General features: G+C 41.1%; 1 protein-coding gene across 2 annotated transcripts in view; it reads left to right on the plus strand.

Moving 5' to 3' along the window:
- rab28 (RAB28, member RAS oncogene family) overlaps positions 1-16393 on the plus strand; it is a 37189-nt gene that overhangs the window by 9470 nt on the left and 11326 nt on the right. For both annotated transcript variants that reach the window (XM_088080883.1, XM_042493243.2), the window contains exons 3-4: positions 1805-1893; positions 4448-4577. In XM_088080883.1, coding sequence (XP_087937009.1) covers positions 1805-1893; positions 4448-4577 — 219 coding nt within the window. The remainder of the gene's footprint in view (positions 1-1804; positions 1894-4447; positions 4578-16393) is intronic.

Here is a 16393-nt window from a genome sequence, read left to right on the forward strand (position 1 = left end):
CATTTTCCAGAGGAAGAAAATATTTATTTGGATTTGGTTTTTGTGCCCGTCTTTCTCTCTCTCTCTCTCTCATTCACTCCTTCTTTCTCTTTCCACAGGCAGAAGGACAAGAGTCTTCTTTTCCTCTCATTTTGTGTTTAATTATTGCTATTTTCCTTAACAGCACATAATTCTCCTCACTTTCCTAACTTGGCAGGATACGGCACAATGCAAACAGCTCTTCCCAGGCTAATAAGAAGTCACTTTTTTTCTGCCAGGGTATTGAGAATGTTTAAATTAGAGGGTAAGCGTACCTATTCATCCCCCTCAATCTCTGGGCTGGATATTCTTGGATGTGAGGTGTGGGTGACCTGCCAGGGGAGAGCGCTTAGCATGAAAGATTAATCGCTGATTTATTGTTTCCATTATGTATATCAACAATGTGGACTTTTATTATAGAAATCGCTCACCCAAAATACAGGCTCCAGTTACAGCTGACTCGTTATTTCCTCAAGATTATGAGCTTTGTCAAAACAAACAATTTAACGATTAAAAAGGACAAAAACATCCTGAATGGAAAACCACAAAGTTAGCATTATCACTTTTTGGCTCTTTTTGAAATTTAATTGTGTAACTGGTGAAAACACTTTAAGAAAAGAAAGTGGGAAACATCTATCAGGGATCTCAGTCATGAAATTCTTGGCAAAGTTATGAATCAGAGAAAAAGGCCTGGAAATGGTTTGGAATAAACTGTTTTGGAAAAGTTTGTATTATATATTGTTTTGCCTATTGTTTAAAATATGTTCATAAAAACCCTAAGTCATGTTAAAGTGAAATTCATTCTTTGTATTACTAATTTAAGATAGAGTGCTGAACTGCATGAATGTTGAAATGTCACAAGTATCACATGATACAGACAGACCAGACCGCCATTATGTCATTGCCCAGGCCGTGTCCCCTTTTCGGGGGGAAAGAAACGTGCTGTCAAATCAGGAGAGAAACAGGAAAATGTCAGATGGCTGTGTATCGGGTTAACTGAGGCTTTGTGAGGGCCCCGTATGTACCAGCGTGGTCATTGGTAGCTAGTTGGTGGCGGAAATCTTTAATGAGCGAGTAAATTTAGAAAGCGCCAGCAATCTGCTTATCAGCAAATGTCTTAGAAGTGTGTGTTTAATAATATATAGCTGTAAAAAAAAGACATATTATTGTTATTTTATTCCTTTACTGGAATTTGACCTTTTTATAGGTGTCTTTTTTGTATGTATTGGAGATTATTTCTGTTCTCCCTATACCTTAATTCATACAATTTTAAACGCAGATGATGTAGACTGATGATAAATTTTAACATAAAGTAATCTGGTATAAAGAATCTCGATACAATGTTTTTATCAGTTGAGATATGTTCGATATTTTGTAATATGACCTATGTATGTACATCTTCTATGTAATTTAATGAATTATTGATTGTCAGTTGTGTTACCACTCTGAGTGGTTCAGGTGGTTAACCACACCTGCCACTGAACTGTTGTCTTCATTAAACTTGTTAGTTTTTTTCTGTGTTTTTTGACAGCCTTGCACCTATGTGATCAGCGTATAACTACCCTCTCTCAACTTGTATCTCTATATTCGCCCACCTGTTTAAACTACTTCAATAAAGTCGTGGAAATGGGGTAAAATACTATGGAAAAGTTATAAAATTATTGGTAGAAATGTGTGGGAACCCTGGTCTATGTCCTCCTTGTAGAGCTGATTTATGCATTTTTTTGTAATTTTTATGTCCCTTCTGTTTTATATTGGAGGTGCGTCTGTCTCTTCTCCTCTGCAGGTAACATGAACGTGACGCTGCAGGTGTGGGACATTGGAGGCCAAACGTTAGGAGGGAAAATGCTGGATAAATATGTATATGGAGCTCATGTAAGGTCACACGCGCATCACACTAAATGCATCTTATCTGACATCTGTTTTTTGCGGCAGCTTCATTTCCTGTTTCTGAACTTTAGTCTTTATTCTTCTAACATGAAGCAAAAAGTCATACTGTCTTTGACTCCAGTAACCTCAGGAAGGATAAGAAATGTATGCATAAAGCTACAAACCAACCGCTTTAGAGGCTAATGACAAAGTATTAAGAAGGAAAGGAAGAATTAGTTTCCTATTCTTTAATAGTCCTGTAGTAGCGACTGTGCCTCGGCAGTTTCATTCAGAGCCTGCTGCCCACTCCCTGCAGCCAAATCATGATAAACTGTCATTTCAGTTCACAGTGAACAGAGCAGGTCAATTGAGCTTTAAAACTCAGTGTATCTCTACATTTTACAGAGTTGTTTTGTGTCAGACTGAACAAATGTGACAACACTGCACGCTGGGGATAAATACTTAAATTACTCAAAAATTACATTCTTCAACATGTAAACTAGTATTGTCAAAAATATCAGTTTGTCAATACCAATTGAATCTATCGCAATGTCGATACTATTAATACTACTTTCACATGCTCTCCTGTCTCCGATGGCGAGTTAACACACACACACACACACACACACACAGACACACACACTGTTGCAGTGCCCCGTAGCCCCGCCTCCTCTCACTCAGTCACAGTGCTGTCGTCTCCTCACTTGCTCATTCACTGCGATTGCATTTAGAATTTTGCAGCATGGTTTTTGTCTTTTTTTTCCCTTGCACGTTATTGCATTTTGAATGTGTAACAATCTCAGAGGTCTTGAAAATGTGCAACACCCCCAATAATATAATTTTCATTGATGTCATTGAGTTTAAATCATTGTTATTGTTTACTACAGTCATTCTGCTGTACTCTGTCGTCATGCTATAGCTGTGTTATATTTATCTCTTAAGAAAAATTCGCTTGATGTCAATTTTTTTTAGTGAAAACACTATTGCAGACTGCAGGTTAATACTAAATATATCAAAAAACAAATCCCTAAACATGTATGCTTTTAATGCTCTCAAGTTGTAGATTTATCCTAGTTTAATTGAGCTTTAGTTTAAATAGAAATTATTTAAAAAAGTAAGTGCTGGGGGGGAAAAAGGCAAAAATTGACCCATTTACTGTCATTTCATGCTTGTGCTTTGGAAAACTTAACAATGTGTTAATTAAAACGACAGCCAAGCACACTGCAAACACTAATTTGTGTCAGTGTGCGCAAGTTTGTACATGTGTCAGCAACATCAACGTCCTCAGGGAGCCGCGTTGCTACAGACGAGTACTATCTGTCACCTCCAGGATGTCTCTCGTTTGAAGAGGCCTACTTAATGACTACGGTTTGTCTAAAAGGAGACCAGTACTGCAGCGTGAGATGTAACATTTGAGCACAGACAGGAAACTTGTCACCATAAACCATCTATATGCACGCACTCTTCGTTCATGTTTGTCTATAGGAGCTAGACAAACATTAGTAGGAGGTTCTTTTTCCACTCCATGAATCTACTTGGCTTTATAATAGTGAAAGTGACATGTTTTTTTTCATATTCTGTGCTCTGCTTTCAATTGGGCCCTGACAGTGTGTGCTGTATATTATCCATGTCTGCAGTGCTTCCTTCACAAGCAAAATGTCGTACATCACTGCCACATTACCACACTCTGCTTAGGGAGTTTCTCGTCTGCGCTGTGTGGGACTTTCACACCTATTGTTCAGCACTGTGCGTCCTGTAATCAATCATGGCTTTTCGGAGAGACTCTCAGTAATTGTCAGAAGGCCTTAGCTGTCGTCACCGAGCTTGCGTGTTGTGACAGTACATGTCTGCATGAACAAAAAGCAACAGACACCCGTTCAGTCATGTTGCATCATGCAGTTGAAGTAAAGACATTTGCCTTGGCTCATGTTTAATTTCCAGCCCTTTCAGAAATAGCTTAAGTTGAAGCAGCGATAGCAGATGGTTAAACTGTGTGATTATTTGTCTTGATTTATGCCAACAGTTTGTATCTGTGTTTACTCTCTGATTAATTTATGAGTCCATGTAAACAGCTCCTCCTGGCCTCAGTGTTTGCTCAAACATGGCACTGGTGTTGTTGCGTGTTTCTGCAGTGCGTACAGTGTTGAGGATTACACAGGGAGGAGGAGAATGTCTTCAAGCAGACAGTCTTCATTCATTAGCTCATATAGCAGATAACCAAACCTCAGCTCCAGTCTGCACCAAATTCTGGCCTGCGCTTACAAAACTGGAGACTTCTGTACAAACCACAATTTTGATTTTAAACCAGATCCAAGTGAATTCACACACATAGATCATAATAATACTGACCCGACCCCTGATTACGTGTGAGTGAGTGTGTCCCCTTCTGTGTGAGTCTGTCCCCTACTCTAAGAAGAGGAGCAGTGCCACCTACTGTCAATATTACTCATGAATGAATATGTGAAATTAAGCCGTGTACTCACATTCAGGGAGTGTAGAGGTGAGTTGCTCAAATCAGAGTCTGGGGATCATGCTGTTCCTTTATGTTTTTCCAACACAGGGGGTTCTCCTGGTTTACGACATCACCAACTACCAGAGCTTTGAGAATCTGGAAGATTGGTTCAGCATGGTGAAGAAGGCCAACGAGGAGTCTGACATCCAGCCTGTCATCTCCCTGATTGGGAACAAAAGTGAGAATTACACAAACATTAACACACAGTTACATACAGGTCACTTGTTTTTCAGCAGGGAGTAAGTACTACTGTACTAAAACTGAAGTTGGGCGCATACTATTGGAGTTATGAGCTAAATTATCCTCAATTCATCTCTCCTGACAATCGGAGAAACCCAGTCTGGGACCTTTATCAGTACCGATGTTTTACCCAGATTGTGGTGATGTACTCAGCTTTAAACCTCCCGAAATTCTCACAGACTCATCAGGGCTGCCCTGATGATCAAGGACCAATAATAACAGTATTCTTTTCTTGTCCCACTTGCCCCTCGATTTTTGGATTTATCAAACTATATTCAAACATAATTTCAGTTTACTGGCATACATAAAGCGAGAGACATAACGTGGAGAAAATGAAGAAACGTACAAGATGGTGAACAAATTGTCAAAGACCCTTATTAGTACTACATTACCTCGACAGCTATAGAAAATTTTACTACTTTACTGTTATGTTATATTCTATGACTTTTTCAAAACTTTCAGTGATTTTTCCCAATTCCATGACTTTTCTAGCCCTGGAAAATGAGATAGTGTTATTTCAGGACTTTTGCAGGTTTTTTATGATAGTGAGAACCCTGGATAATTGAAACATGTTTGATATTTTGGATTTATAGTTTGGATGATTATGGTATTTATCACGTCAGTACGAAGCAGCTGACTGTGTTGCTAAGCAACGGTAAACATTCTGACCCTTGTAGCTAATAATTGCTAGCATACTGCTGTTGTCACAAAATTAAACTGACAGTTTAACTCTCACTTCCAGTTATTGTTAAAGAACAGACAACCATTTTTTCATCCAGACTCGTTTAGCATTCTGCATTTGTTTTTGTAATTGAAAGCATTGATAACATGACAGAAAGCACCATGTCAGCCTGTGTTTTGTTTACATCTGCTTCCCCATGAGATCATGCAAGGTGATGCATTCATGCTCTGTAGACACGATTATCTTAATAACATCCTGTAGTGTGATGCGCCATTATTTTCGTATCCTGTAGTGTGTGCATGATTACAGAGATAACATTATGTGAAGTGTCTCCTTTTAAAACTCCTGTAGTCTGAGCCCGGCTTAAGTATCCGCAAATTAAATTAGGTTATCTTTAATTCACTGGACTGAGTTTTTCTCTATTCATTTCACCCTGAAGCATTTTTCATTTTGCGTGTCTGTGTTTGTGTGTGGAGGAGTGAGTGTTTGATGGTAGCAGACGTGTTTGTTAGAGCACCAGATAACTGATCGGTGTGATAAGCACAGTGATAAGAGAGCGATGGGAATGCTGATGTTTGTGAACTCTGGGGAGTGACTGACGATGATTTAAGATCCGCGGGCCAGCGGACCTGGGGCACCGCTTATCTGTGCCCCCCTCCCTCCCAGTCAGTGCCCGTCTGCCCCCCCTCCACCCTGAGCCTGCGCTCCTGTCCCGAGTCGTGGGTTAAGGAGAGGAACTCGATGTTAACCAGACGGCTCTCTTCCTATCAGCCTGCGCCCATCCACCCACCTCCAAAATAAAGAGTAATAATGATGACTCTTTTTAAACATCCCTTTGACAGATGTGGAGTCATGGCTGCCGCCGTGTTATTGTAAAGTGAGGCGTCAGCGTGTGTGTGTGTATTGGTGACTGTCCACCTTCCCGGGCGATGATGAACGGTCAACAGAGTGGTGCCTGCACACAGGAAGCTCTCGCTAATGTTACTCAACGGGGACCATAGGTCACGGTTTAATTCGCCTGTCTAGAGCAGATTCTCTTGTCTTCGCATCCGTTGCATCTCCTAATGCCCCGGCTTTAACGGTGGGCGCCTCTGTATTTAGGCTAGGTTTTGGGTGTATGGATGAGTGTGTGTACTGTAATATTTAAGTAGTGTTCATCCCGCTGTCAAGCTGCTCACCCCCACACTCACACAGTCATTCTCCCCCTAATGGCTCTATCGCTGAGAATGGCTCATGTGTGTTTTTTCTGTTCCTACAGGCTGAAAAAAAGAAAAACAAAATCCCACACAGATTGCCCCGCTAGGAGCAATCAATTACCTACAAGACTAAGAATCCCTGAACCCTCCCATGGACTCCCATTTTTTCAGGGAGCTTTAAGAGTTAGTCTAGCTATCTAGCTGAAAATGTCCTCACCTAAATTTTTTGCTTTTTGGTTTCTCCACTCTTTCTGAGATTCTAACCTTTTTAAGTATTGTGGTATTTTTGTTTTTTCTCCAACTGGAGTACTTGGCACACAGTAACAATAATCTGAAGATATGAATACGCAGCATTCTTTTGGGAGCAGATTTTCTTTTAAATGGTTCCCATGGTGTTGGACTGAGTGAGGCAACGTGTTTGTGACAACCGAAATAGAAGTACAGACATAACAAGGAGCTTATAAAAACACGACAGATTTATGTCTCTGTGAGGGCTCGTCTCAGGGGAGCTTTTTAGTGTTTCCACTTAGATAAAATGAAGGTGAATGCTGGCTATAGATGTCATGTGCGTAGTTGTACTTACTTTAGTTGCTGGTTAGGGCAGTAAAAGGTATACTTAAGCAGTTTTTTTCCATGTACCAAAAAAACTGTAACTGTATTATACAATTTTAAGGAATACTTTGACAATTTCTAACCAGCCCTGTCTCATAACAGTGTGGTTAGAATGTGTAAATGAACTTCCCTCAATATTGTCAGTGCCTCTCTCGCATTTTTGTATGCCCACCACCATAGACACAAAGAGTATGGAAGCGGATCAAGAGAGAGAGCTGCTTTTCTCTCTGTCTCTCAAACTCATATCAAACGGTACAACTACGCAGTGCTGATGAAATATAAACCAAGATTCTGTTACTGCTTTGCCTAGTTCTTGCCTAATGTTTTCAGAAATATGTTTTAATGCATTTAACATTTTTGTGGTTGTTGGCTAGAATACAAAAATTTGTCAACGGGAAGTGGGTGGCATACAACTTGCTGTAGTGTCTAAACGGAGAACAAATAAACTGAGATCACATAGTAAAACTAAGCAGTACTGATTAAATATGAAGTATGATATTTGTTACTGTGTTGTCTATTTCTTGCCTAAATGTTTCCAGAAACATATTTGAGTGTACTGTTTAACTGTAGTACGAGATTGTTTGTTTCCTGTTGCCCGCCATATTAAACCTGCATTCAAAGGGAACTCATGAGCTCGTAATTACGACATAGGAAGCTGTGTACATGACATGCTTGGCATTCAAGTGGTTAAGTCGTGAAAGCACGGCAACGCAACATGGATACTACTGTCGCCGTCTAAATGCCACTGAGGATAACAATTTAGCAAACTAGCAAGTGAGTTATGTGTCAGAGGAAGAAGATGAGGCCATTGCTGAAAATGTCAGAAAACAAGTCATGACTCCTGAACTCGGAGCTACCAGAAAATTTCCACTCACGAGATTAGAAATACCACATGAGGGGGTCATGGATATGGACTTATGTCATGAACACAGTAAAGACGATCCCAAATGACTAAACCATGTGTCAACCACTGCCAGCAGGAGTGTTTATTGGTCTGGTACAGTGCAGTGCATTCTGGTAGTTGTAGGTTTTCTACCCCTTGAATAAAGTTAATCCTACAGCCCTTTTTTTCTGGTAATAAAGCACCAATTTGCGTGTGTCTACTGCATAGACAGCCAATTTTTATGAAAAGACCATGTTTCCAGCAGTGAAATACTACTTTAAGTGTTCTCTTAAACATAGAGGCTACAATCCAATGTGACTCAGTTTGGCTTATTAACAGTACATGTGCTACTGTATACACTGAGCTTAAATTTCCTGAATTACCCCGTGCCTGCCTTTTACTTTAATTTGAACACTGTCTTCTTTTCCCAGTGTACGGTAATTGAGCCTATGGACCAGACTGGTTCATTAATGATGCTGTCCCCTCCTCTCCTTACCCTGGCCTGACTGCCCTCCTGTGCCATGTCACTGCCGGGGAACAACCTTTCCTTTCTTCGACTTAGCATGGCCGGCTGAGGTTAAGTGTGCTTGTTAAGCGGGAGTTTGCTGCACCCCAATGCCCTCTCCATGCTGCCCAGAGCCCTCTGTTAAATAATGGCACCACTTGTAACAATTCAGAGAGGAAGCCAATGAAATGTTTTATTGAGGGCACGCATACGCGCATGCAATTATTCATGCAAGTGCATGCACACGCAGACACTCAGGGAGAAACACGCACTTAGGTAAAGCGACACACTTGTGGAGTTTCTGGGAACACGGGTAATGGAAGAATGCTAAGCTCTTGGTCTGTCTAAACATACTATAACTGTTTATTACAGCGCAGCCCAGTGTAACACCGTACGGTACACAGGAACCTCTCAAGAGAAATGTTGGCTTGTTGCGCAGTCATCTACTTCACCATTCGAGTGTTTCATTTTTAGTAGACTAATAAGTGCTGTGTGTTTTGAAAGCGCTCCAAACGATAAATTCTGTCGCTCTTTGCTCAACAACAGCTGCATTTGGCCTAAGACTGTTTGCCTTTTAGATCAGAGATTGTCTAATATAAAAAATATGGAACATGCACACGAATATTCCACTATTATTCCAAATATGACAATATTCCGAATTTGATATAAGTCATGTAAACAACCTATTCTATTTGGATATTCAAAATTAGTCCTTTTTCGGATTAAAGTGGACATGAAACACAGAACGACATGACTGTGGTTCGTTTGATTTTTACCTAAGGTAAGGTATAACACTGCAATCAACTTGATATCCAACTAGACTTCCCCAATAACTAGATTGTATTTAATGTTTTCGCCAGCGGGGCGCAGCCATCTTTCAGTAAGTTAGTTGGTGACGTCACTGGGTTGGTTGTTTACTATGAGCGCTGAGTGCAACACTGTACTATACAATGGAGTTTGAGATTTTTTATGAGATACAAAGAGCCACAGAGAAAGTTAAAAACTGGCTGCCTGGGCTTTTTGATCCAATAAGACCATTGACCATCCAATGACCATTTCAGGCTGGCTCAAAAACAGAGTAAACCCCCAAAGACCCTAAAATGCCCAACTTTACAGCAGAAATAAACATGGTACAAAAATGGTTTTGGTCTGTATCGCTAATTTCAACATCCATGACAGTTGTACAGTGGTGGATTAGTAACAAGTTGTCCGTGAGGCGTTGCTACAGTCTATGAGTCAGATCCACCCATCACTCATCCACAGCCACAACCTCTCGTCTAAATATGGTCACTTCTGGCTCCAAAAAACCAAGACGGCAATGGCCAACATGCCGAAATTGAGACTTCAAAGTGGAAGTCCACAAGCCAATGGCTCATGGTAGCTAGCTATGTCCATTATTTATACAGTGTGTGGTTTTAAGTCAGTTTTCTGTGTTGTCATGGATGCGTTGTACAAAAACCAACGTGCCAACAGTTTGCAAGGCTGGTTGGAGATATGTGCCCAAAAGAAAAGCTCATTTTTCTGCTTTGAAGAAGAAAAAAACAGTGCACTTTCAAACATTATGAAATACTTGTATATCAACAACTTTTTGGTTATGCACAAATAGTGCAACACCTACCTTTTCAAGAGGGTGGTTGAAGGAATGAAATAGGTAGGCTGTTTTTATGCATGGTAAAACAACTTTATCATTGGTGGAAAACTTGCAATAAATCCTATTGTGATCCAAAGAATATAATAATCATAAAAGCAATACTGTCTTTTTGGAATAAGAGTAAAAAAACAGAATATTTGTGCATGTAAATGTAGTCAGTGTTATCAGTCCTGTTACATCCTTCTGTGTGTTGAAACATATTAAATGTGACCATCGCTGTTTTAAAAATGGCTTATGTTACTGTTCGAAATTAGTGCACATATTTCTTTGGAAACATTATGCCTGTGTCGTTTATCAAACCAATTTGTTATTATTAAGTGGGGATCGCAGGACCCCTGCTCGCTCCCCACCCATCACCCTTCCCATTGCTAGCGCTCTCTCCCTCAGGAACTCCAGAGCATCCATCATGGGCTTGTACAGCCCTTATTTGGGTGACTTAAATGGGTTCAGTTCTCTTAACCCCTCCTCATCACTCATGGCTTTTTGCTCAGAGGTTCTAACACTGTTCACTGCCGATCCACTCAGGCCTGCCATGGGAAACGTTCCCTTCTGCAGGGAGATAAGGTCCCCGCATGAGGAGAATTTGTACACTCAGTAACGTCTTACCTGCCTTTCTCTTATGCTCTGTTTCTTTTCCCCTTTCTTTCTCCTCTAAGTCCCTATCTTGCACCATCTCTCACACACACTTGCACATTCATTCTCAGCCCTGTGCAAACATTAACTCTTTCAATCACACACTTAGACGTACTCTTAGTGCTTATCTCTCACATGTGTAGACTAACACTTCTCCTGTAGCTGCCTTTACAGTAATGTCTTTTCATTGGCTCTGTGTCTCTGTTGTGTTAAACAACATGCGTGTTTGCTTTCTGCACGCTACGGCAGATCTCACCGCATACCGTTACCCGTTGCACTTCACTCTCCCCAGTTTTCCATCCAGCCATGTGAAAAGCGAAACACGGATCTCCCCTAACTCTCGCTTCTCATGAAGCATGTCCTTGCCACCAACATTGTTGGTCTCGAGTTGTTTGCCATCTTGGCAAGGCCTCGGGTGGGGCTTAAGCCGCCCCCCCTCTCACCCCCGTCACCTCCCTGCCCCTGTAAAGCTGCCACAGTTCCTGTCTGTTCAGTGCAGGCCTGCACATTTCTTAATAGAGAGATGCTCAGAAGTCCAGGGGCGCAGAGGAGCTCAATGCGCTTCTGTTTTTGGTTTAGCTCAAAAATGTTTTTCCTGGCTCAACCCACTCGTACTTAGGTCCTCTTACAACAAACTAAAAGGTCCTAATTGCCCCCAAGGGAAAGGTTTAGCCACAATAGACATGTGGTGGGACAAAAGCCCAGTGCTCTTACCCCGGCACCCTCACCCCTTCCCAGATAGAAAGGATGAACACGTCAGCAGTGTCTGTTTTGCACTGTGGGCAGCGCAACCACAGGTTCGACACTGTAAAACATTATATATACAATATATAGACCCAGTAAGGCATGGTGTATGGTTCGGTAAAGATCTGGAATGTTTACAGTTTACACCAAATCCAGTGTTTCCTGTTTCTCTTCACATTTTATTAAAGGTAAAGGGTCAGAACAGACATGTGTATCAAATTGTCTCAGTAACCGCACTGACTGTAGCCTGCTGTCTGTGAGTCTGGAAAAGATGGGAAGTAGAGATTCAGGTTTCAGGGACACGGAGGGATGAATGAGGAATTACAGCTGTATTACACTGCGGCTGATAAGTCAGTGTAAAATCACAGCTGCAGATGCTGAGACGTACTTTTTCTAAGGTTTGTTTAAGCCTACTTAGACGGCTGATAGGTGGTCTTTACCACTCAGAGCAGTGCAACGAAATCTGGTGCTCCTCGCTAAATGAACTAAATGCTAAGATTTAATTGTAACAACAGTTTGACCCAGCATTGGTCCCGACACTCATCTCTCTTGACTCTCATGCCTGTCGAAACATGGAAAGTCCTCATTCATTTTAGCCATCCATAAAGCAAATATTGTTGCACATGCAGTAGATGATCAGTCTTCGCATACCTTCTTGTGTGGTAAGTCATGGGCCATTTGAGTTGCACAGCACAGCTTAGCCACCTGACCTGAGAGCAGCCTGGAACCCTCATCACGCTCAGGCTTTACTTTATTTCTCTGCTTCACAACATTGATATGGAGGAATTCCTGGAAGGGGCCGTGCTGACACAGGGTTGGATAAATAACCGATTGATCTGGATCTGCAGGCATATATTATAAATATATGGGAAATATCAACACCGTTTTCCCTCCTTTTTAGCTAAATTTACTTTTTTGTGGTGTGAAATGTTACATCACTGTCTTTCTCCTGATTCAGGTTTTTCAATGTTTTCTCAGGCAGTCGTGAGCAGAACTCACTTTCCATGTTACAGTTCACTGCTGAAGTTGAATCTGTAGGCTAGTCCAACGCATCATTACTCATAGGAAGACTTTATAATTATGAATAGACTTATAGTGATGCGATGCGTACATTTACGAAGGCTCCCCAGTGCTCTGTATAATTATTATGGCTCATAGTTACGCTGCCGGCTCACAGAGGCACGTATTACGGCTCGCCCATAAAAGTCCACTTAGTTTAACAGCGACAGGAGAGCTCGGAGGACATGGCCAGTGAAACCCAGGGCAGCGTCTTGTGCGGTCGGCTCAGAGCTGGGCCTTTTGTTCACTTTTCATGAGTCCTGGGAGCCCGTTAACCCAGGCTGCGAGGCCCTCGGCCCTCGGCCCCATGTTTTACTGTAGCAGTAACAGCCCAGCATGCCAGCTCTCTCTCTGCCTGCAGAGCTACTGCTGGACACTCTCTGTTTTAACATTCCCTGACTGAAGAGGAAGAGCACATTGTTTTACTGGCCGCTGTGGAGTATCTGATTATGTTTTAAAGTGTGAATGCATGTGTGTGTGTACGAGTGTGTGTGCCTGCACATCGTTTGTTGAAGAACGATCAAATGACAAGATGAGCTGTGATCAATGAGCTGTCGACAGAACACTTCTGACCTAGTGGAAAGCGAGTCCCCTGACAGTCCTGGCCCGTTTCAGGCCACCGGGGCAGGGGCGCCGCCGCACAAAGAGCGCTCTGTCTCTGTCAGGAGTCCCCCGAGGACTCTGCACGGGCCCCGCTCACCTCCACAACACCAGGCAACTAACAGCACTTCATCTGTCTGTCCTCACTCAGAGAAGTCATGATAATATTATTAGCGTACCTTCAAGCTCTAATATACGGATAATTATCTCCAATTTTTCCACCACGAGTTTAATTCTCATAGATATTTACACAATCTCCAAGGTCAATATCAGAAGAGAATTAGCTACAGAATTATGAAGTATTATGCAGCTGTACTGCTGTAGGAATTATGATTTATGGAATTGTAATAATCTGTTAAAGCCAAATTATATTTTAAAATAATTTTCAGTTTCAGGGCCTTAAATTTGGATGTTCCAGTCCTCAAAAAACAAACATTGCCTACTGTAAACAATACCCACACTGAGGTCATATGAAATGAGCAGAAGTACCCTTGGACTTCTGAATGACTGCATTTAAGAGTAAAAATAACAACATTTTTTGTGACACTTCTACTGTATTTAAAAAAACAGAAACTGGGAACGAGCCACTACTTTTTCTTTTTGAATGGGAACATAGTTATTGTCTACATTTAGATTATGGTGTGAATATTTATAATACTGGCCCAGACTTATCACGCCCTTCATAATTCAATACACTCTGTTTTTATGAGCTCTCACCAAGTCATGTAAACCAGTTGGACCCAATCATTTAAATGCTTCACATAAATTCCACTAGTCATTTCATTTTTTATTAGCCACTGGTGTTGTGAAAGTTAAATCAATGTCTGATTCAATCACACATCACCAAGAATGATTCATTATACTTTTTACTGACTTTTTAAGGTAGTAAAGGTTTTGCTGTATCTTGTAGCAGAAAATTTAAGGGTAAATAAAATGTCACATGCAATTAACCTTCCCAGCTGGCTATCAGACTTTGAGGGAAAATCATTCTGCTGCTTTTCAGACTCCTGCAGTTTAATATTAATTTATGAGAAAGTGTCAAAGTGTTCACTGACTTACTGTTACTTTATGTAGCATTTTCTTAGTAGTTGAGGTTGGTGGTGGAATATATGGCATTGTTTTTAAGACAACTTATTAACCACTCTGAGAAATATGTTTCAGAGCATTTTTGACTGAATGTTTCTCTGTTATGGGCTGATCTTAACGTTAGAGTTTCCCTGTGGGATTTTGACCACAAGTGGTGCTGGTGAGCATTTTGGTGAACAGGTTATCATATTGTTTGTATCCTGTGCTTTACCAGCACATGCATTATAAATCAAGTATATAAAGTAATCAGTCGACTTAAGTAGGACTTAGCGTGTGTGTGACAGAGAGAGTGATAGAGAAAGGGAAGAAAAGGTGGAAGGTGATCTATTGCAAGCGATGTTTCTGTAAGTTAATAATAAATTGGATTGCCACAGGTCAGACTTCAGATCATGTCAAATCGGATTAATGGATGAGAGGAGCAGCTGCTAATAAAATAAAATGTAAAAAAGTCCTGTTAGCAAGCTAACTATAACTATTTTGGTCACAGATACCATTGCACAAAATGTTGCCTCATTTTTGATGCCTCTCAAAGGAGATAACAGTGCATACTCTGATGTTACGTGCAGAAAGCTCCCTGTCGACACGTCATCAACACTGAAAACGGAGTTTCTGAAATCTTCACCCTGGAAGGAGTTTTACAAAAGATCAGTTTTCAGTGACCTAAAACTCATAAAAAAGCTTTGTTTTCAGATGAACTGGTGTGCGTATGGACAAGGCATTAGACACTGCTCTCATGTCCTTTGACATGTCCTTTGAGTGTAGCAATAGAGACTCACAAAGCTCCATTGAATGTGAGAGCTGCTGAAAGGCTCTGGGATGTTTTTAAACGTAGTGGTGCCAAGTGAACAATTTGCTCAGACAGTTGTAAGTCATTTCATTAGGAGTTGGACTTGGTTTGATAATCCCTGCTCTCTCTATACGGTCTGAATTGTTTCATGGTCGTCACTGAGGGGAAACTGAGGCAAACCCTCTTAACAGGGTCTTAAAGGCATAGTGTGAGGTAATGTTGGAAGTGATAGGTTCTCCCCTGGGGTTGATTAGGCTCAACCCTGTAACTTTCACTTAATGTGATATGACCCCTCAGAGCCCCAAGTCTCTGACAACACACACACACGCCCCACCATTACTACACACACACACACAGATCACACATTCCACCCTCAGCCCTCGTACTCCCCACTGCACTGCACAAACTGCTGTTTAGTTTAAAACGAGGCTGCCGGCAATTAACTGTGTTATGTCAAGCTTATTCTCTGGCTGTTGCTCGCTGGGTAAACTGTTTCAATTGGTCCCCAGCAGCCGACTGAGTAGAACAGTAAGTAGGTGTCTCTGTTATCACAGCATGGTTTTAAAAAGCCCACTGAGGATCACACAGTGCAGTGTAGGATTTCAGGCTGGTTAGCCAGTGTAGAGCTATACGCTTATTGTTTTGCCTTGGCAACATGTGATGGTGAACTTTTAAGGAAAAATCCATCTTGAATTCTCACATTGTTCACATTTGGCCCGTTACTGCGTCAGTGAGAATAACAATAGTGTGTCTGGAAATGCAAAGTATGTTGCCAGTAACCTTTTGGGCCTAGAGTGAGTTTTCCTTTTTAAAGTGAGACTTCTCAAAGAAGAAATAACACAAATCTTGAAATGAAAACTTGGGTTAGGTTATGGTAACCAATGTTACAAATTTAACTTCTATAAATTTACTTGTTACTCTTCTCTACTGTCACGCTATGTTTTAGTGATGGCAATTTTCATTAACTGTCATTTGTGGCCACAGAGGCAGTTATTTAGCAAAAGTTATGTGACAGTTTTATAACTTACCATTACTGAACGCAAGATAAAGTGACAATTACCGGAAAATGACTCAGTCATATCAGTTAAAAAGCACTTAGTAGCTGAAGCTTGAAAACATTAGCTTACATTAGAGTGGTGCAGGAAAGACCTTATTTTGATAGCCGGTGCAAAAGTTAGCGTAGCCTTGGTTCCCTTGTTAAAAAGCCATTGCATTTTGGATTATTGCCGAAAGCTCTGTGGAAAACAAAAGTTCTTGATACCTATACCTTTTACTCTACGAGATTATATTCACAAATGAACACTACTGTTGGGATT

Source organism: Plectropomus leopardus, chromosome 8 (assembly GCF_026936395.1).
Source record: "Plectropomus leopardus strain MGB_pleo_1.0 chromosome 8, ASM2693639v1, whole genome shotgun sequence".
NCBI lineage: Eukaryota > Metazoa > Chordata > Actinopteri > Perciformes > Serranidae > Plectropomus > Plectropomus leopardus.